This window comes from Hypanus sabinus, chromosome 14, assembly GCF_030144855.1.
Source record: "Hypanus sabinus isolate sHypSab1 chromosome 14, sHypSab1.hap1, whole genome shotgun sequence".
NCBI classification, from domain to species: domain Eukaryota; kingdom Metazoa; phylum Chordata; class Chondrichthyes; order Myliobatiformes; family Dasyatidae; genus Hypanus; species Hypanus sabinus.
In genome coordinates, this window is record NC_082719.1 from 51216463 (window position 1) to 51241400 (window position 24938).

At 39.2% G+C, this 24938-nt stretch overlaps 1 protein-coding gene across 1 annotated transcript in view; it reads left to right on the plus strand.

Moving 5' to 3' along the window:
- slain2 (SLAIN motif family, member 2) overlaps positions 1-24938 on the plus strand; it is an 81141-nt gene that overhangs the window by 52040 nt on the left and 4163 nt on the right. Inside the window, exons 3-7 of the mRNA XM_059989154.1 lie at positions 11562-11732; positions 13802-13960; positions 16493-16858; positions 17711-17854; positions 20177-20474. Of these exons, the coding sequence (XP_059845137.1) occupies positions 11562-11732; positions 13802-13960; positions 16493-16858; positions 17711-17854; positions 20177-20474 (1138 nt within the window). The remainder of the gene's footprint in view (positions 1-11561; positions 11733-13801; positions 13961-16492; positions 16859-17710; positions 17855-20176; positions 20475-24938) is intronic.

Below are 24938 nucleotides of genomic sequence, written 5' to 3' on the forward strand. Positions count from 1 at the left end.
TGTTAAAGGTCTGTTGTGTCATTTTTTTTCTAAGCTCTGTGCACAGAAAGTTGGCCCCACAGCTCAGGTCTCCGGACACACAGCCCACGGCAGCTAACCTACTGCTCCCGCTATTCCATGTTTTCCCGCAATGCCTCAGTTCATATTTTCCCATACCACATTGAATCAGCCTGTCCCCAGAGCCACAAAAATCTGGCACCCTGAAAGTGCGCTAGGCTTCCAGGCTGCGTCCTTAGGATATCAAAAAGTGACTGGTCTCGGTCCTGAGAGTGGGTCCCATTCCTACAAAGGACCGAAGCCAGAGTGTAACTCCTTGTCAGGGTCTTCAAAAGAACCTTGAAAAGAGAAAAAAAGATATGAAAGATAGAAATACAGCTGTTTCTGAAGATGCAAGCAAAGGAGTCAATGTTTAGTGCCATCATCACTTTGCTTCGGCCCTTTGAGGACGGCATGCTCGAGGCACATTTACAGCTGTGCCATATTCCATTTCTTGATGATTGACTGAACTGTACACCAAGGGATACTGAGTGATTTGGAAATTTTCTTGTATCCATCTCCTGACTTGTGCCTTTCAATAACCTTTTCACAGAATTGCTTGGAGTGTTCTTTTGTCTTCATGGTGTAGTTTTTGCCAGGAAACTGACCCACCAGCAGTTAGACCGTCCAGATATAGGTGTATTTTTACTGAAATCAATTGAAACACCTCAACTGCACATGGTGATCTCCGTTTAACTAATAATGTGATGAATTGGCTACACCAGTGATGATTTGGTGTGTCATATTAAAGTGGGTGAAAACTTCTACAATCAATTATTTTGTTTTAAATTTGTAGGTAATTTAGATCACTTTGTAGAGATCTGTTTTCACTTTGACATGAAAGAGTATTTTTCTGTTGATCACCGTCAAAAAAGACAAACAAAACCACTGTGATTCAATATTGTAAAACAATAAAACTTGAAAACTTCTGGCAAGGGGGTGGGGGATGAATACTTTTTATAGGCACCGTGCCTGTGTCATCTATCAGCCAGCACTTAGCAAAAGGGAACCATTATTAACACTAATTAGAATCAACGGCAAAATTCTTCATTGCTCAAATGAAAATGGTTGGGATCATTGGTCAATCATAGCACTGGGGCATCTCATTAGAACTCAGTATATCTATAGAATAATTGCCAACTAATTTACTCTTTCAGGTTTTAAAGCCAGCAATCCATTAGTATCTTGACTACTTTTTTCTAACCTGCCAATGACATTTTAATAATCTCCTAACATGGGTTTTGATTGGGCTGTTGATTACTTAGCATCTGGGGAAGCAGTTAAGAAGCGCAATAACAAAGTGATATAATGATATACATTTAGTTGTAGTGAAATTAGTTTGTAATCCTTGTAACTTTATTAACAGTTTAATCGTCCTATTATAGGGAATATTTAGTGGCACAATATGGACTTAATGGCACTGCTAATTTTCAAGAGGTTGAATAATAGTTTCTATTCAGGAGCAAACAACCCTGTGTAAATTGCTGAACTAAGAAGTTACAGAACACTTACAACATCCTTGGGATGGCAAGATTATTACAAATATCCATTTCTGATGTTGATGATTAATCAGCTTTAAAAATGTGAATCTCCCTGGATTAAGCAGTTATGCAATTAAATTGATGGGATTATATATCTTTTCTTTAATCATTTGAGGATTGTTGTCATCATTAGTCCTCAAGAGGAAAAAAAATTACCTAATGAAGCATGCACTCCTTCCTGAGTGACACTATAGCTAACTTTGATTTGAAGTCTAGCACTGATTTGATTGAAGATGCAAGGAGATCCTGAGCAATTGCTCAATAGTTTAAATACTTCAGTATTCCATGATGCATCATAAAACAAGTCATTTACTGTGAGGAAATAGATTTCACTATTTTGTGCATATACAAAAGTGACTTACAGTATGTAAATTGCTGCAGCAAAGTATATTGTCATTTCTGTCTAAGAATTGAGGTATCAGTTACGTTAAAATGGAGTCATTTTAGTGATGACTGACTTTTTAAGGTGGATTTTCAGGTAGTTTTGACCTACATATGTGCAGTGTTAAAGATTTCTTCAAAGTAAACTGTAGTTAATGCGCAACGGAAAGGATGCCTATATGCATGATCACAGACCACTGTAGCTGTTGATGGAAACCTACCATTGATGCTGTCTTTAATTTTTATGATTAATTTATGAGCTAGTCTTAAAATTAAACAACTGAAAGTAACAATGACCACATGGAAAAGTGTTCTTATGTGATATAAAGAACACTATATTTAGAAGTAGAAGTCAGATAACTAGTTAGTTTTACACCGTTTTCTTTTCCACTTCTATGACCATTGTTCCTGCTGTCCATCTCCTGCTCACCCTTTTTATATTTCTAATGAAATTAATTATGAAGATTTATTTGGTGAGGTTTACCATAAATTCGTCATTCTTTTATTATTATGCTTCTTAAGCTGAGAGTGCAATTTTAAATAGCTATTTCAGCCTCCCCTAGCACCTTCAGAAAGAAATGTATTTTTTCACATTTTTGTATATTGAATAAATTCCCATGTCTCTATTTCACCTACCCTTTTCACCATCTTTCAATAACTTGAACCCTATTAGTGTCATCCTCACTATTGGATAGTAATCTTGAACATTATTGCTTAGAATATTGAAAAACAAGTAATATATTGGAAGATGTTGGCTTGATTTAGTTATCTGAAGTTGTTTATGAAGGTGGTGCGTTTGAGAGTATGCAATATCAAAAGGCCTGGCTCCACATAACATGTTTATTAATTAAAATTACAGACACTGTGGCCATGTGGATAAGAAACTGGCTGAGTGAGCAGAAGCAGAGAGTCATTTCCTGCAGCTAGAAGAGTGTGTGTGTGTCTGGGATTAGTTTTAGGATCATTGCTCAAAATGATGTCACACATTTACTATGTTATTAATAAACATTCTGATCTTTCCAGATAACTTGAGACTTGAAGATTGATACAATGATACAGTCTTGCGCAATCCTAGTTAGTGGTGGATATATTAGTCAAGATCTTTATTTACATGTTTTGAAGTAGGGAGAAGGTGATTGGGGTGCATTTTTGGTGCAGATACTTTCAAGAAGGATCTTTTCAGTTAGCAGTTGAATTTTTTTTGTATGATCAAAGCTAGCACAGTATAATAGTTGCTGCTCACTATTTTACAGATTAGTCGTTGGTTGAATATCACATAGCATGATCTGTACAATCTGTGAAGCTTTTGTCTCCTTCCCTAAATGTGGTAATCAAAACTTGTTCTCTCGTAAGACCTGGTCGAACATGTATTCTGTTTTAATTAGTAACAGAAATTATTTCATATGGTTGTCTCATCTCCCTGCCTTGCTGACTTCATAAATTTATGGATAGGCATTGAAAGATCCTTCTGTTCTGATTCAGTACTTGCCTTTTATTTACCTTTCTAAATATGTTATCTCACACTTGTCTCAACTTGAATGCATTTGTCAAGTTTCATGTTCAAGTCCTGTCTTTTAGTATATTCCTGCAGTCTACAGCATGCTCTTCCTTTGTTGACTATATCCTTAAAGCATTCCAGTATTTAATGGACTACTGTTTGATACTAGACCAAATGGGATACTAAATCAACAGATCCTGAACTTTGCTTGAGCAACTTAAAGGAGGAGGAACAGATCTAGAGGAGTTCATATTAAAAATTGTAGACTATTTAGAGCACATGGAGCTGGTGGTGACATCTTCAGTGACTGAGCAATTATACTTGGGAATAATCAAGGGATTCAAATTTGATGAGCACAGTCTCAAACTTGTAGATCTGCAGAGAGGAATAAGACTGGAAGAATGTGAAAACAAGTGTAAGAATTTTAAAATTTACATGTTGCTGGATAAAGGCAGTATGAGTCTTTGAGTACAAGAGAGCAAATGAGCTGAGAGGTAGGATGGTTAATTAATGTCATTTTTCAAGACTCTGGCATTGCCAGAAAGGCCAGCACTTACTGCCCATTCTGAATTGCCCTTTGCAAAGTTTGTCACAGTCAGCTGCTGCTTTGAAGCACTGTGGTTCTTTTCCTGAAGCGAATTGTGAATTCCATTAGGTAGAGAGTTTCAATATGCAGAGTGAGCAACGAAAAAGAATTAGCTACTATATTTCAAGTAAAGATCAGTACAACTTGGAGGGGAATCTACAATGCTGGTGCTTCCATGTGTCTGCAGCCTTTGTTATTTTTGGTAATGAGGGCCATGAATCTGGAAGGTGCCATCAATGGGCTCAGTAAGTAACGAGTACATTTCATAGATGATGCACACTGTGGCCAAAATGCACCAGAGATGTATGGAAAGAATTTATGGGGTAGTTCATGGAGTACCTTTCAAGCAGACTGCATGGTCCTGGATGATGTATTTGAGTTATTGGAGCTGACCTTATCCATGCAAGTGAAGAGTATTCCATCATGCTGCTAGTGGAAAGACCTTTGGGTGCAATGCCTATAAAAGGTATTAACCACACTTGGAAGTTTTCATGTGATATTGTTTTACAGCATTGAATCACAGTTGATTTAATTAGACTCTGACACTGATCTACAGAAAAAGACTCTTGTGTCAAAGTAAGTACGGATCTCTACAAATTGATCTAAATTAATTACAAATATAAAACACAAAATAATTGATCACAGAAGCATTCACCCCCTTCAAGTCAGTATTTAGTAGATGCACCTTTGGTAGCAATTACAACCTTGAGTCTGTGTGGATAAATCTCTATCAGTTTTGCACATCTGGACACTGCAATTTTTCCCCATTCTTCTTTACAGAACTGCTCAAGCTCTGTCAGTTTACATGGGGGATCATGAGTGAACAACCCTTTTCAAGTCCACTCACAAATTCTGAATTAGGTTGATGTCTGAACTCTTGACTTGGCCACTCCAGGATATTAACCGTTGTTTTACAGGCCTTCTTCCGTAGCTTTGGCTTTATGCTTGGGGTCATTGTCTTGCTGGAAAACAAATTTTCCAAGTCACAGTTCTCGTTTTTCTTCAGGATTTCCCCCTATTTTGCTACATTCATTTTGCCCTCTACTTTCACAAGCCTTCCAGGGCCTGCTGCAGTGAAGCATCCACACACCATGATCAGCCACCACCATGCTTCACAGTAGGGATGGTGTGTTTTTGATGATGTGCGGTGTTTGGCTTATGCCAAACATAGCATTTAGTCTGATGGCCAAAGAGCTTAAGTTTGGTTTAATCAGACCATGGAACTTGTTCCAGCTGACTTCAGAGTCTCCTGTATGCCTTCTGGCAAACTCTAGGTGAGATTTCATGTGAGTTTTTTTTTTCAACACTGACTTTCTCTTTGCCGCTCTCCGATAAAGTTGTGACTGGTGAAGCACCCAGGCGACAGTTGTAGGCATAGTCTCTCCCATCTCAGCCACTGAAACTTGTAACTCTTCCAGAGTTGTCATAGGTCTCTTGGTGGCCTCCCTCACTAGTTAGTCCCCTTCTTGCACGGTCACTCAGTTTTTGAGAAGGGCCTTTACAGCTGTGCCATATTCTTTCCATTTTTTGACGATTGACTTAACTGTACACCAAGGGATATTCAGTAACTTGTACTGATCTCCAGACTTGTGCTTTACAGTAACCTTTTTGCGGAGTTGCTTAGAGTTTTGTTTTGTGTTTATGGTGTAGATTTTGCCAGGACACTGACTCACCACCCCTTGGACCTTCCAGATAGAGGTGTATTTTTTACCACAATCAATTGAAACACTGACTGCACACGGTGATCTCCATTTAACTAATTATGTGACTTCTAAAACCAATTGGCTGCACTGGTGTTGATTTTGTGTCATATTAAAGGGGGTGAACATTTGTGCAATCAGTTATTTTGTGTTTTATATTTGTAATTAATTTAGATCACTTTCTAAAGATCTGTTTTCACTTTGACACAGAAGAGTCTTTCTCTGTTGATCAGACAGACATACTTTATTGATCCCGAGAGAAATTGGGTTTCGTTACAGTCGAACCAACCAAGAACAGTGTAGAAATATAGCAATATAAAATCATAAATAATTAAATAATAATAAGTGAATTATGCCAAGTGGAATTAAGTCCAGGACCAGCCTATTGGCTCAGGGTGTCTGACACTCCGAGGGAGGAGTTGTAAAGTTTGATGGCAGGAATGACTTCCTATGACGCTCAGTGTTGCATCTCAGTGGAATGAGTCTCTGGCTGAACGTACTCCTGTGCCTAACCAGTACATTATGGATTGGATGGGAGTCATTGTCCAAGATGTCATGCAACTTGGACAGCATCTTCTTTTCAGACACCACTATCAGAGAGACCAGTTCCACCCCCACAACATCACTGGCCTTACAAATGAGTTTGTTGATTCTTTTGGTGTCTGCTACCCTCAGCCTGCTGCCCCAGCACACAACAGCAAACATGATAGCACTGGCCACCACAGACTCATAGAACATCCTCAGCATCATCCGGCAGAGGTTAAAGGACCTCAGTCTCCTCAGGAAGTAGAGAGGGCTCTGACCCAAATTAAATGTACTGTGATTAAATGTTGTAAAACAAAAAATGAAAACTTCCAAGGGGGAGAATACTTTTTTATATGCATTGTATCAGGAAGTGAATTACTGGACAGGAAGCCCAGCATCTAACCTGCTTTTGTAGTCTTGGTGTCACTGGCAGCTCCACATATGCTTCTGCGCAATTGTGATCTCCTAGGATGTTAATGATTTGGGACACTAGTATTGGTAATTATCATTGAATGTCAAAATTAATTAGTTAGATTTGCTATATTGGAGATGGTCACTGTTCCATAAGTAACATCTGTCCCACTAATAAGACCTAAAAGTTAGCTCTGCCTTTGTATGTGCAGCTATAGATTGCTACTTTTACTGAGATGTAGAGAATAGGATTGAACATTACAGTCATTACTGACTGTAGGATGGCCTGTGTTTGTCCAATGTAGATGTGAAATGCAAAAACTGTTAGAACCTGTTGTTGCTTTTTTTAAAAAGCAGAGAACTTGAACAAAATTAAGGGAAAGGGGACTGAAAGAATAGACAAAATATAATAGTGTCTACCTCAGTGTTTGTAAAGAAACAATTGGCACCAGGGTCTGAAGATGAACTGGTGACTATAACCTACTGTATCCCTGCTTTCCCCAGGTATGGTTTCAACAAGTCCCATGCCAGATGCCGCCTCTTGAGTACTCGTCAACTGGCAGCAGTTCCCAATAGCACTAAGGGAGACGGGAAGTGAAGGGGGTGCAGAGGGGATGAGCGATGTGTTGATATCAGCAAAATGTCTGTACTATTGAAATTCAGTACAATTTGTGTTGTCCTCACAGGACAAAAAGGAGGGTGTGTGGGAGTTATGGTAAGTTATGAATTAAAGGCTATGTGCAGGCAAGAATAGCCTGTGGTCGTTGTAGTCAAACCAAACAAGTGGAACCTCTGAAGTAAGACCTTTTCTTAAAAAAAATCTATGAAGAGCATAGCTTCCATTTACACAGTAGGGGGTGCTGGAGACAGACGAGAGGAATATAATGTAAAGATGCGGGAAAACAGCCAACAACTACGTTATTAGCTTCATAGCATCATCAGTTGTCAGCTTGTGATTTCTATTGACTTTTGACACCTCTAATGTGAATGGCGATCAATCTTGCAAGTAAGAAATTCAAACAGAGCTTACCAAGTGGTGAATATCCATAAATGATGTACCAATTCAAGTTCAAATTTAAGTTTATTTTCAATCATAAATGAATATAGCCAAATGAAACAGCGTTGCTCCAGGGCCAAGGCACAAACGTAATACCAACAGCACACAGTGCACATGGTTACTATTTCAGAAATAGTCACCAAAAAATAAAATAATGTAGCCCAAGTTTCTAAGTGAAGTAATGTAGATTGTCCTAGGCCAGCTGTTCTTCCACTGAGCAAAGGGTGGGGGGGTGGGTTTGTGGGCAGGGCCTCTACTCCCACAAGACCATCACTCACTCCAGTTGTCGGATCGCACAGTGGTACACAAGTCCAGACAACAACACAACTAAGGTACACAGTAAGGCTAGTTCCATCGCTATTGAGCAACTCACTGATGGGATAGTCCTGCAGTACTTGATGATCTTAGTATCCAGCAGGTAATTGTGATTGATTCTTTTTTTAAAAAAAAAGATGAACAAATACGCCTTTGATTGACCTGGAGGGGCCACTGAGATTGAATTAAAGAGCAGGGAGATCATGCTGCAAGTATACAGGTACTGGTGAGACTGCAGCTGGAGTACTGTGTACAGTTCTGGTCTCCATACTTCAGGAAGGATATACTGGCTCTGGAAGCAAGTGCAGAAGAGGTTCACCAGGGTGATTCCAGAGATGAAGGGGTTAACTTATGAAGAGAGATTGAGTCGCCTGGGACTATACTCTCTGGAATTCGGAAGAATAAGAGGGGATCTTATAGAAACATACAAAATTTTGAAAGGGATAGATAGATAAGATAGAAGTAGGAAAGTTGTTTCCATTGGTAGGTGAGACTAGAACTCGGGGACATTGCCTCAAGATTCAGGGGAGAAGATTTAGGATGGAAATGAGGAGAAACTGTTTTTCCCAGAGAGTGGTGAATCTGGAATTCTCTGCCCAGGGAAGCAGTTGAGGCTTCTTCACTAAATATGTTTAAGAAACAGATAGATTTTTACATAATAGGGGAATTAAGGGTTATGGGGAAAAGGCAGGTAGATGGAGCTGTTTACGGACAGATCAGCCATGATCTTATTGAATGGCGGGGCAGGCTTGATGAGCCAGATGGCCTACTCCTACTCCTATTTCTTATGTTCTTATGAGTGAGTGAGTGTGTGTGTACATGCATGCGCATGTGAGAGAGTCCGGGTATCAATGACAGTCCCATTTTCTTTGCAGTATATCAGGCTGTCAACCATTTCTTGGTAACACGTGACAGGACTTGGATTGGCTGGGATGATTTTTTCAATAATTCTGTTGAATGTAGTTCCGAATGCCTTAGCTTTGTTTTAGAAGTCACTTACTAGGTTCCACCACTACTGAGATGGGCATTACTGAGGAGCTGCTTTCTGTCATAGTTAGCTGCAGCAGGACCGAAGAGATTTGATATGTTGATTGTGGATAATACTGTCCATTGCATGCATTTACTGTTCAAACCTATGATGAACATTCACCAAGTTGGCACCTATATTTTTGAGTAGACCTGATGATTTTGCACTCCTTATGAACCAGGGCTAAATCATGACTTCAAGGCAATTGTAGAATAAAGGACAAGCATTGTGGCAAAGGGAGGTTTAGTTCTTCAAGGTTCACCCATCAGTGGCCACGGACAAACTGGCAACCGCGTCCATTGGTGCTCAGTCTGCACTGATAAGCTTATGATTATGAAGAACTAAAGATGTCGAAAGGAACATTGGAGCAAATGAGGGCATGCAAACATGGAAGAATATTTTGTGATTATTAATTATTGGTGGATAGGAACAGTAGAGAAATGTGTGCAAGCTATAAGGAGAATTGGAAAGGAGAGTATAACATTGTTAAATAGGTACGCATTACAGGTTAATGAGGATCTGAACAATGGCTAAATGCAACTTGAAGTAAGTTAATATATTGGAAAGAGTTGTAGATAAAATTGTGATTACAGAGATTAGAATGAGAGAGGGTATCCAAGAATTTCTTGAAATAGTCAATTAAAACCATTACAGTTTCAAAGTAAGAAACTGATATCAGAACAGAATTAGATGAAGATAAAGTTCTTCAGATGTGGTCCAGTTTTTTAAAGCTAATTTGTAATGTTCTCATGATTTAATCAGAATATTGGTTAGGAACATCTTAAACTAAATTTTCTGAGAATTTTAAGACCAGTGATGGAGTTTGAGACTTGAGCTGAAATATTTCTGTTTGTATGATTGTGCTAAACTGCCCTGACTAATCATTAGGATAAGCGTTTCAATCTGACAAATCCCCAGGATGGTGAATGTTTTACATTGACCACATTGGGTGTGTTTTGTATCTAGTCAGATTGGGCATCTGGTTTTAATCTTGTTAATCTCTGTGGTGCTTTTGATAGACTTAAGGAGCTGAGAGTCCAGAATCATACATAGGACAAGAATTCCTTCTCTAGAAGTAATGAATCAGCAATTATTATGATCTGATAGTAAAGGTGATCAAACTTCTAACATTTAACTTCGTAATAAAAATAAAAATTGCAGTAAACAGTCGGCAGGTAAAGCAGCATCTATGGAAAGGGAAACAGTTGATGTTTCAGGTTAATACATACAAAATGCTGGAGCAGATCATGGAGCATCCATGAAAATGAACAAACAGTCATTGTTTCGGGCCGAGACCCTTCTTCAGGATTTGAAATGAAGAGGGAAGAAGTTAGAATAGAAAGGTGGGGGAAGGGGAAGGAGGATAGCAAGAAGGTGATAGGTGAATCCAGGTGGATGGGAAGGGTAAAGAGCTGGAGAGAAAGGGATCCAATAGAGGAGAAAATGAAGGAGGAGGGTCACCAGGGTGAGGTGACAGGCAAGTGAGAAGTGGTAAGAGGCCAGAGTTGGGAATGGAAGAATAGGGGAGGGGCAGGACAAGTTCTTTTCCTACTGGTCAATATTCATGCCATCAGTTTGGAGGATTCCCAGACAGAATACAAGGTGTTGCTCCCCAGTGATGGGGTGATGGCTCTTCCATCATGACACAAGGAGACCCTGGACCAACGTGTTGGAATGAGAATGACAAAAGGAATCGAACTGTTGGGACTAGAAAGTTCTGCTTTAGGCAGATGGAACAGAGGAGCTCAACAAAGTTGTTCCCCAGTGTAGGGGTGGCCGCACACGGTGCACCAGATACAAAAGATGATCCCAGCAGGTTTGCAGGTGAAGTGTTGCCTCACCTGGAAGGGCTGTTTGAGGCCCTGAATGGAGGTGAGTGAGGAGGTGAATGGGCAGCTTTAGCACTTTGGCCACTTGCAGGGATATGTACCAGGAGGAGGAATATAGTGGAGAGAGAAAAATGGACAAGGGAATTATGGAGGGAGCAATCCCTATGGAAAGCGGAGAATTTGCTGAGGTGTGGGTGAAGCGGGACAAAAGAGGACAGAACATGCTGCCTCAGAGGGGAAGTTCAGCAGAAATGGTGCAGACACGACAGGTATTTGAGCTGGGATTGAAGGGGGGGGGGTGGTCGGGGGTTTAGGGTGTTCAAGGAAGGTGGGGTGGGAGAAAGATGGGGGCTCCAAGTACCTAAGAGGTGAAGATGGAGCATGAGAGAATGTTTCAGGTTGCACATCTATTTCCAGCATTTTCTGGTTTTATTTCAGATTTGTGATATCTCTGGCTTGTTGATTCTATTTTAATCGAGTTCCTGTATGTTTTCATGCAATTTAATTGCATTTTCCTATCTATAGACTTGGCTCCTGGATTATTAGACATATAGCATAAGCAATATTGTTTACCCAGCTCTAATAGAAATTGTGGTGGAAATTGACATTACTGTGAGCAGATTTAAATCTTGTTGCATCTCTTTAATTTTTGCAGATTCCAAAAGACGCAGCCTGTTCAGTAGCTCTTATTATCCTGCGAATTACCCTAGTCCTTTCAGTCCAAATAGAATCAGCAGTCCTTTTGGCAGTGGCTTCAGTTCCCCATCCTCCACTCCAGCTCGATCTGCTTCACATGTGAAACAGTTGATGATGCCTGGGACTACAGGTATTATAATGTTATTATCATAGTAATCATGAAATATTTCATAATTGTTCATATTATCAGACATTTCATTGCATCAAAGTTTGATTTCAAGTACCATTGGTTTATCATTGATAAATCTGAATTCCATTTTTGAGTGGGAAAATTTGGTTTTAAACAGCCATGGAATCTGGGACTTTAGTTAAAATGCATAATTCTCTGTGTGGGGTTTTGTTGGGCTGTCCTGCCTAGTCTAGACTAGGTCTTCTAATTTTGATACATCCCAAGAAACTGAGGGTTTTGCATTGATGACTGAATTGGGTGTGTATTGTGTCCATGCCCAGGCTGATGTCAGTTTGAGCATCTGGTTTTATTATTAACTTCTGTCATGCTATGATATACTTGAGACTAAGAGTTTAGAATCATACATTGTACAAAATTTCCTTCTACAGTAATTTCAAGTGACATTAATACAATTTTATTTCTACACTAGAAAGATTGATTAATGCTGTGATGCCGATTGCAGAAAAACTGAAAAATTGACTAAAAGTAAAAATGCTGTGATAAAGTTATTGTTCGGTAGAAAAGAATTACAAATCGTATAAATGCTGTTCTTTCCTCCTATTTTAATTATATCCTTCAAACGCTAGACTTCAAATTGTTCAATCCAAGACAAGTGATCAATTAAATGCTCACTCGCATTTCCTCACTCTGACCAAAGAACTATCTATAATAAATTTAGTGGCTGAGAAGAAAGGTGGTGAAATTTAGAAAATTTAATTAGCTGTGCATGCATACTTTTGTGAGAATTTTGATTTGATTGGTGGTGGAGGTAATTGAGATGCAATGAACTGAAGGGGGCAGGGTAAAGTCTGGATTTCAAAATTGTTTCAGGCCTATGCAAATTTAAAACTGTAGTATTCATCAAATGAATTAACTTTCCTAAGTGTATACTTTCTTGGAAGGAAAGTTTTCATTAAGACCATCAGAGAGTTGGCTCAAAGTACCTTATATTTACTACTTACTTTAGTGATTATGCATCGGTTGTTCCAGTCAGTACATAACCTGCAACCTAAGTTTAGCTACAACACAGAATCAGGCCCTTCAGCCCATCCAGTCTGTGCTCAATCATTTAAACTGCTTAGTCTCATCAAACTGCACCCGGACCATAGCCCTGTATACCCCTCCCATCCATGTACCTGTCCAAACTTCTCTTAAACGTTGAAATCAAAATCACATCCACTGCTTGCACTGGCAGCTCATTCCATACTCTCATCACTCTGGGTGAAGGAGTTTCCCCTTAAATATTTCACTTTTCACCCTTAATTCATGACCTCCAGTTGTAGTCTCGCCTTATCTCTGATAAAAGCCTGCTTGCATTCATCCTATCTATATCCGTCATAATTTTGTATATCTCTATCAGATCTCCTCCCCTCAAACCTCAATGTTCTAGGGAATAAAGTTCTAACCTTTCCTTTTAACTCAGATCCTCCAGTCCTGGCAACATCCTTGTAAATTTTCTCTTGACTCTTTCAACCTTATTTAATCTTTCCTTGAAGTATGTGATTAAAACTGCATGCAATTCTCCAAATTAGGCCTCACCAACATCTTGTACAACTTCTACATAACATCCCATTTCCTCTTCTCAATACTTCAATTTATGAAGGTTAATGTGTAAAAGCTGAGATCGGGCAAATCACGCTAGATGCTGGAGGAACTCAGCAGGCCAGGCAGTATTTATGGAAAAGAGTGCATGAGATGCTTTGGGCCAAAACCCTTCAGTAGGACTTGCAGGCTAGAGGGAATGGAAGTAAATTGAGTAGCTCTGAGAAAGCGAATGGACCAAAAGGCATCATCATTGACACCTTAAGCAATATTATGGTTGCTTTCTAATCTTCTAGTTGCATTGTTTTTCACATCCTGATTTTTCTGAAACCTTATAGAGCATTTCCACGATGTAGAATGGAAGATAGAACTAGTTTCTTAGAAGTCTCGTCTCTTTGTTGCTTTGGTTTTGTTATGCATGGGAATACTAACATTTCCATTATAAGAGCCAAAACAAACTATTACAATGTTTCTCTTATCTACATTAGGTTATTTTAAAGGTTCCACAGACCAAAATCCCCTCAGCCCTCCATCATCTGTGGATAGTGAGTTAAGTGCTTCCGAAGTAGACGAAGACTCAGTGGGATCCAGCTACAAGCTTGCTGATGTCACAGATGTGCAAATCCTCGCTCGTATGCAGGAAGAGAGTATGTATTAACCTGAAACAAGTGTGCTGATCTTGACAATATTTATGATCCAGTTTTTTTTTCAGCAATTGATATTATTCAGTTGTAGTTCTACAGTACTTTTTTTTTTTCTGGGTCCTGTATGTGCTTCTGGCTGGAACTGGGTAAATTTGAGATTTGCCTACTGTTAAGGTCATATAACAAGACTTGCCAAAAAAAAGGGATTTAATTATTCGGAATGGTACTTCTAATGAATAGTAGTAATTACAATGGGTGTATGGCACACTAAACATAGTGAAACAGCTCAAGCTGTGTTACAGGCAATGTTTAATCTGAAGAAAATCAAGAAGTAATGAAGGCTTGAATAAGAGTTTAAGCAGCAGACCAGCTATGGGGCAGTTGGGGTGCAAAAAAATGCCTAACTATTTAATTTCAGTAATGTCACCTTAGACCAGTGGTTCCCAAAATGGGTAATATCTCTCCCCCCCCCCCCCCCCGCAGCTGGTGGTGGGAGTTTGTAAAGGGGTGATAAAGATAAAGGAGGCAGTGGGGTCAGCTGAGTGATGGGCTTAATACAAGACATGAATTACTTATTACAAGCATTTGATCCTCTGCCTCATTATTGATTACAATATTCATGCAATCACCACCTCTCTTGCTAACCCACCATTCTCTTAGACTTTGCTTAAAATACATTATAGTTGCTGAAGACCAATTTGGCATATCGTGAGAATTATAGACTGAAGAAATCTATAATGTTTTCAAACCTGGCCTGCATATTATTGCTGCTCACTAGTGTAGTACAGTGTTAACTAGTACGATTTTCATAGTCTAATCATGCAGTGATGCAATTCCAGTGAATCAGGGTATGGCAATCAATGGGGTAAAGTTCAGAATCTGCCCTTGCGATGGTCTTGACTGCATTTCTCTAGCCTGCAACCCAACCGAGATATTGTTGCTGCACTTTGTGTATCTTTAGGCAGAGATTCAGGTTTTGCCTGCAGTTATTACTTCCCCCTTTATTGATTGCAGCGCTTGAGTTTGGACTTAATAGGTGATTGACCCTGGTTGTTGATCCATAATGAAAATGGCAGAAGCAGACCAAATGAAAAGGTGTAGACAGTATAATGTAGAGTATCTAACATACGGATCTATACCGGCACCAAGCAGCCAATGTGTCTGTCAGGTGAAAGTTTTTCCAAATGAGGCAATGAAATTGTGTAGGCTCCTTGAACTTTTGAAGAGAATACACTCTGATAAAGCAGGCAAGAACTTGGCTTATGTGAAAACTTCCAGAAACAGAAAGCATTTTAAAACATTTTGTCAGTGATGGTTTGCATGCTTCATACAACATTTCATTGTTAATAGCTAAATCTGGAAAAGTCCCATACAATTGAGGAAGAACTGATTCTGCCAACAGTAAAGGAGGTTCTGAGTGTAGTTTTGCATTAGTCACTTGATCAAATAATTAAAGCGATTCCTCTCAGTGACAGCTCTGTTCAAAAACAAATTAAAATGTCAGCAATGTGGAAGACACATTGTGCAACATACTTAGGACAACAATTTGCTCTACGGTTGGTTGAGTCAACTTTGCCAGGCAGTAAATCTTTGCTTCTTGGTTATATTTGCTTCATAAAAGATGCAAGCATGGTTCAAGAGTTGCTATTTCCAAGGGGATTGGAAACGGATGCAGAAAGGGAGTCAGTATTTCAGTCAGTTGAGCAACTTTTCAAAGAGAAGAACACCCTGCTCACCAACAGTCTTGCTTGTGCAACAGATGTGAAGAGAGAAAAAGAATACCAGATGACGATTTTCAGGTGCCCAGTGCCCACCTGAGTGAGCTTCATAAAGACTTGTCAAAGAGATTTTAGGATCTTCTCTCAATCCAAATTCCGGATTGGATAATTAATCCATTCCTGAACATTTGTAATCGGGAATGATGCAGGAGGAACTGACCTCGCTACAAAATTACTTGTACTAGAAAACATATCAAAACATTTGGCTGCAAAAAGTAATCTCTGAATGCCATCCTGCACTAAAAAATATCAAGATGTTCTTTATTGCCTTTCCAACATGATATTTAGTGGAGCAAGGTTTCAGTGCAATCACCCAACTTTTCAAAGCAATGAAACAGGCTGCAAATTACTGACCATGGAAATATGCGATGACTCCTAATTCAGTGTAATGTTGAGAAACTGATACAACCTCACTAAGCCTATCCATATCACTGAAAGGAAGAAAAGGCAATGAAGTAGTGAATTGTATGAATACTCTAAAAATCGCTGATATTTTACTGCAAATAAAGAAATTTTATTTGTAGCTTTAAATAGATTTGAATAGCTTTTGCAATTATTTGTCACTAGTTTGAATTTTCAATTCCTGTTTTCCTTCACTGTGCATCATAAATCAAAATTCTTTATAGTTTTATGTAATGGCCAGAAAGGGACAGGGGTGCACTGGGGATTTTTGAGCCAGTAACCCAAAAAAAGTTTGGAAACCACTGCCTTAGACAAAATATGGTATTCTCTTGTTCATTATATTTATTATTCCTAGGTCTCAGACAGGAGTATGCAGCTAGTACGTCAAGACGTAGCTCTGGTTCTTCTTGCCATTCAACAAGACGAGGTACATTCAGTGATCAGGAGTTTGATGTTCAGAGTCTAGAAGATGAAGAAGAATGTGTTCCTCATGCTGTGCACCCTTCCCTAAACCGTTTCACTCCATCTCCACGGCACACCCCACGAGCCTCACCCAGGCATTCACCTCGGAACTCTCCACGATCTCGCTCGCCTGCTCGCAGTCTGGATTATGGGAGGGCGTCCGTCTCACCACAGCCCATGATCAGTCGTCTACAGCAACCTCGTCTCTCATTGCAAGGCCATGCGTCAGACCTCCAATGCAATATTATAAAAAATGAAGGTAACCGATAGAGTTTAGTGGATATGACCACAAGTTCTAAATGTTATAACTACTGCATTGATTAGTAATAATACTTCAAACATTATGTGAATCTGATATGTTAAATAACTACTTTATAGATTAATTCAGTTCAATGTTAAGTAGCTAAGTAATAATGTATTTCAATATATATGTCACAGTAAAAAAGTTGGCCATTCATTTATTTTCCCAATAAGAGAGCAAATAACTAGAGAGCTGTGAAGATGGCCATTGAAAATATTCAGAGTGCAAAGTGAACTTTAATGGTGCCGATGGATATGAGGAGAAAATAGGAAAATCAGGTTTTGAATCAGCCAAGCTATAAAATGACAGGACTAGCGTTAGGGGCTGATTAACCTACTCCTTCCAGTTACTCTCATTTAACAGTCATCACAGGTAAAGAAAGTTCCATTAAACCTATAAAGTCTGAAATTTTCCCCACAATAAAAGTTAGGTACACAAGGCTGTATAGCACACTTCTAGTCATTTCAGTCATACTTGTTTTAACTTGATTTCCTTAGCTTTCCTGCTTTTGTGTATTCCTTGTTTCAACTTGAATGCGAGAAAATATTTTTCGTTTTTGTATTCCAGTATCATTAAATTTGTGCTATGACTCACAAGATCATTCATTAAGTAGTGTTGGCAAAAGGAGTGCTGAGGTTAAATGCATAATGGGAAGTTGGGCTTAGAAAGTTATTTCAGTTTACACAGAATGAAAGGATTGCCACTGCTTTATTAATTTCTTTTGGAGGTTTCATTTGACGTTGTATCTTGTTGACTGCAATAGTACCTTGGTTTATAAGGACTAATATCTTGGATATTTCTCTCTTCTAGAAAAGTTGAGGCGCAGTCTTCCAAATCTATCCAGGGCATCTAATATCCAGTCAGCAGAATCTGTTAAAAGTAGTAGAAGTTGTGATTCAAATTTACAAGTGCCAAATGGGGGTGTACCCCGTATTCAGCAACAATCTTCAGCGAGTAAGTAGACATTAAACTCAATGTGGAGAAACTAATAATTCAGAGGTTTCAAAGGGCCTTTGACAAAGTGCCGTAAAATAAACTTTCTAAGCTTTTGAGAGTTTGTAACAGATTCCGGAGCAGAGTGATTAACAGCTAGCCACAGAACAGAACATGCAGCTAAAAATGGTTTTCTGTCTGGTAGAAAAGAAATGGTCCTCTATTCACATTACCACTAGGGTAAAAATTATTGAAGTTGAAGATGAACTTGCGGATCAGGGAAATTTGGAGATAAAGTTACCAATGACGAAAACTGCAGAAAATGCAAAGTTGGCTTTCCATTAGTAAATGTCCCAAGCCACATGAATTGTATAAAATAATTAAGAAGTGTATTCATTGTTGTAATGCAATTTGCAATGGCATGCTCCCACAAAGAACTCAGTGGTGATGACTAGGTAAACCTTTCTTCTCAACAGTGCAGAGATGAACTTTAACATCTGTTTAAGGGATGTGAATAATGCATTGGCTTCTATTTATCACTCAAATTTCAAAGTAACATTTATTATTAGAGTACATAAGTGTCACCATAGACAACCTTGAGATTCTTTTTCTTGCAGTCATACTTAGCACATCTAAAGAACAATAACTCTAAACAGAATCAATGAACAACAAGCTGTGCAAATGCAAATATAAATAAATAGCAATAAATAACAAGAGCATGAAATAACAAGATAAAGAGTCCTTAAAGTGAGACCATCAGTTATGGGAACACCAGAAATAGAATGAGTGTAATTATCCCCTTTTGTTCAAGAGCCTTATGGTTGAGGGGTAGTAACTGTTCTTGAACCTGATGGTGTGAGTCCTGAGGAACTTGTACCTTCTACCTGATGGCGGCAGTGAGAAAAGAGCATGGCCTGGGTGGTGAGCATCTTTGATGGATGCTTTTCTATGGCAACGTTTCATGTAGACGTGCTCAATGATGGGGAGGGCTTTACCTGTGATATATTGGGCCGAATCCACTACCTTTTGTAGGATTTTCTGCTCAAAGTCATTGGTGTTCCCATACCAGGCCATCATGCAGCCAGTCAGCACACTTTCCACCATACATCCACCACTCCCAGCATAAAAAGTAGTATTCCAACATAAATCTTGCCTTTATCTCTGGAGGAAGGTCCCATTTAAAAATAATGGCCATTTGTTTTCCCGCAGCATGTCATGTCAAGGGGACGAGAAAGCAATCTCTTCCAATTTTGCCTATCCTAGGACATTGGTGCAGCAGTAATACCAAGTAGTTCACTTAATTTCTCCTTTACCATAGACAAGATTTTCTCTCATCATTCACCCACTTTTGAGGCCTGCCTTGGAGGCAATTGCAGTTATGCATATAATCCTTAAGAGAAAAAGAAATTCTCATCTTATTACCACTCCTTATGGCATTCACTGTGCTGTTTTGAAAACCTCTTTGACTCTGCCTCTGCTGAACTCCTAAGAATAGGTTTGGTGATATTAGGAATTGATAGTCTCACATGATGAACAACCCAGAAAATATAATGTTAGTATTGGAGCAGAGATGGTGGGGTAATACTGTATCTGCCATTAGATAATTGAACATTAAAGTGGAGCAAGAACTCAAATTGAGAATAGCTTTCTCCAAAGGAAGTTATCATTGTCTACTATTTACCATGTGAGATACAGACAAAACTATTTTTCAAAATTTTAAATTCAAGTAGATTGAGAATTGGAATAATTCTTGTCCTCTGCTAATGATATTTAATGAAGAAAAATTTTGATCTTTGAAGATTTTTTTTCTAAATAGCAAGGAATTTTCTAAAAATGTGTCAAAAATACTGCAACAATTTGATTCACTATTACTTTTATTGAGGATAATTAACTAAAATACTTGAAATATTCTCCCCAACAATGCATGGAGTCACAATAGATTCAGATATTACTTATCTTGGGTGTGGATGTAACAAGCTGGAAGACTTTCTGCAAAGAATTACAGCCAGAGGTTTACTCGTGCTTGAGTTTCACAAAGAATAGGTTAAGTATTTGAGACGTGTTTGAAATTATTCTGCAGAAACATGATTTATTAGTTTCATAATTAACTGAGATTGACTATTTGTGTAAATCCTAGTAAAGATAGCATCAGTAACAGAACAATATTCATTAAAGGGATTTTTTTTTGCTATTTGACTTGTAATTCTTGGAAAGATTTTGGAGCATAGGCTTCAAGCCTTAAGAGAACTGAAGTTAAGCTACAGGAGCATTCATATTAAAATTAGTATAAAACCACATGAAACATCTGTTAAAATGAACTACTTGCACGTTTTATTTTTGCAGTACCTTCTCCATGTAAACTCAGACTTCCTACCACTCCATCACCTTTAACTCTTCGACAGCCACTAAAAGCAATGGTCAATCCAGTGCCTGTCTCTGCAGGCTCTGCAGCTAGTCATAATAGTTCTGTACCTGGGCCTTCTGCTCAGTCTCACAGCTCACCAAGTCACAGTGCTGCAGGTAGTACCCCCACCAATAAAGGTCAAGGTGTAGGAATTCGAAGTGGCTTACCGCGACCTAGTGCCTCAGCTGGAGGGGGATTACCAGTGCCTCGGAGTAAGCTTGCACAGCCTGTTAGAAGGTAAGAACGTGATATTAAAATTTTAAATTGTCAGGATTTGTGTCTTTTGTCGTGCGAAATAAGAGAAAAAAGCACTGGCAATGCCGCAAGTTTTCTGGGAGTCTGAATGTCATTTTTTGAGACCTAATAAACTGCATCCCAAGGACAAATGGAAAAACCTACTGCTTGAAAAGTTGTGCTATTTTTCTAACTTTGCATGCTGCTCTTTAAAACATATGACCCTTAAGTAGAAAAACTAGCACCTGCCTTATTTATTGTGACACAAACTCATCTACAATGAGGATATACATAGTTGTATTGTTGGTAAGTTAAAAATAAAATCCCAAAGCTTTTAAAATGCAACCATTAGATTTCAAACAAACTAGTTTAATTCTAAGGGCTTCATAAGGTTTGAAGATCCCCTCAAAACTAATCAATACGCTTCAAGATTTTGGTCTCAATACCTCCTTGTGCAATTGGATCCTCAATTTTTCTCATTTGTAGACCCCAGTCAGTTTGGATTGGCAACATTTCACCACAATCTCCATCAGCATAGGTGCACTACAAGGCTATGTGCTTAGCCACACAGTCATAAGCATAAAGCAAGTAGAGCAAGGGACTAAGCACAGCTTCAATGCCATATTTAAATTAGCTGACAACTCCACTGTCATTGACCGAATCAAAGGTGGTGAAAAATCAGCATACAGGAGGGAAATTTAAAATCTAGCTGAGTGTTGCCATTAACAGCCACCTCTCACTCAATGTCAGAAAAACCAAGGAGCTGATTATTGAATTTGTTCAATTTCATTTGCCTCTGAACTGAACTGTTCCCACAAACCATCACTCAGTTTCAATGACTCTTCATCACGTGTTCTCGATATTTATTGCTTATTTATTAGTATTTTTTCTCTTTACCCTTTGCATAGTTTGTTGTCTTTTGCACATTTGTTGTTTATTTGCCCAGTTGGGTGTGGTCTTTCATTGATTCTATTGGGGTTCTTAGATTTACTGAGTATGCCTGCAAGAAAACAAATCTCAGGGTTATGTGTGGCACATGTACTTTATTAATAAATTTACTTTTTATTTTAAATCTTGATGCGGTTAATAAAATCTGGATGTAGTTAATAAAATCTTTTAATGGTAATGAACATGATCTGAAGCAAGATCAAATTGTCCATAGCTTGGATTTTATAACTAATGTCAAAGATGATCAATTTGGGGAAAATCAGCTTGGGTGACTGTGTAACCTAGTATAAATACTGCTCTGGTTACACTAATTCTATTCAGCTTTGACAAAATCACCAAATTTTGCATTTAAAGCAATATATATTTGCTAAGTTTGAGGAAAGAACTTAGATTTGGGACATTTGTAGCAGATCGAATGCCAGGAAGTTTAGTCTCACGTGTACTCTACCTGTGTTTCTAACATTACCTTGTTTCAAATTTGGGTTATCTGTATGTTTGTAGGCACACATTAAAATCTGTATGAACTATGTATGAATTAATAACTTGGATTTAAACTTGGTGAATGAAAAGTTTAGTAGTTAATGTGACAAGTCAGAGAATGAATGAATTATGTTGTGCATACTAATTACATTGTACTTGAGTGAGCATTATGGAATTATAATCAGTAAAAAAAATTGTGCTGACCTTTCATTGTGTATTATCTAATTAATTTTTTCCAAAGTTCTAGGTATATGTATGTCACCATATTACAACCCTGAGTCTCATTTTCTTGCGGGCATACTCAATAAATCCATAATAAAATAAAAACCATCACAGAATCAATGAAAGAACATTCAGTCAGGGTGCAAAAGACAGAAAACTGCAAATATAAAATGAAAGAAAGAATAGTAAATAAGCAACAAGAATCGAGAACTTGAGATCAAGAGTCCTTGAAAGTGAATCATTAAGTCCTGGGAACATTTCAATGATTGGGCAAGTGAAGTTATCCCTTTTGGTTCAAGAGCCTGATGGTTGAGGGGCAATAACTGTTCTTGAACCTGGTGGTGTGCATCATAATGCTCCTGTACCACCTTCCTGATGGTAGCAACGAGAAGGGTGTATGTCCTGATTGGTAAGGTTCCCTGAGATGGAAGCTGCTTTCCTGTAACACGTAGATGTGCTCAATGGTGGGGAGGGCTTTACTTGTGATGGACGGGGCCATATCCGTTACTTTTCATAGTCTGGTGGTTCCACCAGGCTGTGATGCAGCCAGTCAACATACTGTCCATTACACATCTATGAAAGTTTGTCCCAAGTATTAGATGTCATGCTGAATCCTCACAAACCCCTAAGGAAGTAGAGTTGCTGCCATGCTTTCTTTGTAATTGCACTTGCATGCTGGGCCCAGGACGTGTCCTCTAAACTAATGACATCGAGAAACTTAATGTTGCTGATCCTCTGATGACCACCAGCTCATGAATCTCTGGTTTCCTTCTCTTGAAGTCAATATCAGCTCCTTGGTCTAGCTGACATTTGAGTAAGAGGTTGCTGTTATGGCACCACTCAGCCAGGTTTTCAATCTCCTTCCTTTATCCCAATTCATCCCACGACGGTGGTGTTATCATCAAAATTGAAAGTGGCATTGAAGCTATGCTTATCCACACAGTCATAAGTGTAAAGCGAGTAGAGCAGGGGGCTAAGCACACAGCCTTGAGGTGCACCTGTGCTGATGGAGATCGTGGAGGAAATGTTGGCAAACTGAATTGACCAGGTCGGGGGTCAGCAACCCGCGGCTCCGGAGCCACATGCGGCTCTTTTACCTCTGTGCTGCGGCTCCCTGTTGCTTTGGGAAATAATTGGTCTTTTGCAGCATCCGCGCCCATGGGGGCCAGGTTGAGGGAGGCTTAAAAGCAAGGCTGTTTAGTTCGAATAAAGTTATCCGACTGCAGTTTACTGACTGTGTGCGCACACCGCTACAACGTGTTTTTATCGCTATTATACGTCACCACTGCCAATACCTGACACCCGTCAGTGCGCGATTTCTTTAATTTTTCGATCCAAGGTAGGCCAACTATGGAGAATTCTAAAAAAAGAAAAGTGACTGAAGAAAACAGAACGTTTAATGATACGTGGACAGATTCATTTGCTTTCACTGTTGACGAGACTGGTTTACCGGTATGCTTAATATGCAATGAGAAACTAGCAAACAACAAAAAGTCAAATGTTGCAAGGCATTTCTAGAATAAACACGCAGCCTTTGCTCAAAAATATCCGGATGGAGATGAGAGAAAAAAAGCCGTTTCAGAACTGCTGCGGAAGGTTGATCTGAGCAAAAATCATTTCAAGCAATGGATGAAGTCCGGAAAACCAACGACATACGCTAGTTATATTGCCGCTCAGGAAATAGTCAGGCACGGGAAGCAGTTTACAGATGGTGAATATATAAAAGAATCTTTCATTAAGATTTCAGAACATCTATTCACGGACTTTAAAAACAAGAGTGAAATTGTGCAGAAAATCAGGGATATGCCCCTCTCTGCAAAGACTGTCAAAGACAGAACCATAAAAATGGCAGAAGACATCACAAGACAGCAAATTAAAGACATCAGTTCAGCTGTGGCCTACTCGATTGCCTGTGACGAGTCTAAAGACAAAGGTGATATTGAACAAATAGCATTGTTCTGCCGGTATGTAAACTCTGCCGGGCCACAGGAAGAACTGATTGAGTTGATACCTCTAAAAGACCAAACACGGGGGGGAGGACATCTGTGAGGCTGTCTTGAATTGTTTAAGAGCCAAAGGAATAAAGACTACCCACCTGGTGTCAGTAGCTACTGATGGGGCACCGAATATGACGGGAACGCACAAGGGAATTGTGGCTTTACTGCAGAAGTCGCTGGACAGAAAGCTGCTGATTTTTCACTGCATCTTGCACCAAGAGGCACTGTGCGCTCAAACATTTCCTCCGGAATGCACAGAAGTAATGGATGTTGTCATTCAGATTGTCAATAAAATAATGGCAAAAAGTTTAAATCACCGTCAATTCCGTTTGTTACTGGACGAGCTGGAAAGTGCATATTCTGATCTCCTGCTGCACAACAAAGTCCGGTGGCTGTCCACAGGGGAGGTGCTGAAACGCTTTGTCGCGTGTCTGGAAGAAGTGAAAACTTTCCTGGGCAGCAAAGGGCTGGAAAAGCTACACTTCATGATAGACATGACAGCGCACCTGAACACAGCTCTTCAGGGGAAAGGACGTACAGCCCTACACATGTTGGAGGATGTTTTGGCATTCGAGCGCAAGTTGACAGTGCTTGCCAGAGATTGACAGAAAGGCACTTTGTCTCACTTCCCCAATTTGAGAGAGTTCAAACAAGGTCACGACATGACAAGTTCGGCGTATTTACATTCTGCAATCATCGCAATGCAAACTTCGTTTGGGAAACGCTTCTGTGAGTTCAGAGAGGGAAAAAAACACATTATCCTTCCCGGTCACTCCCCTAAGCATCGATTCATCTCTACTGAATACGACTGCATTGGCAG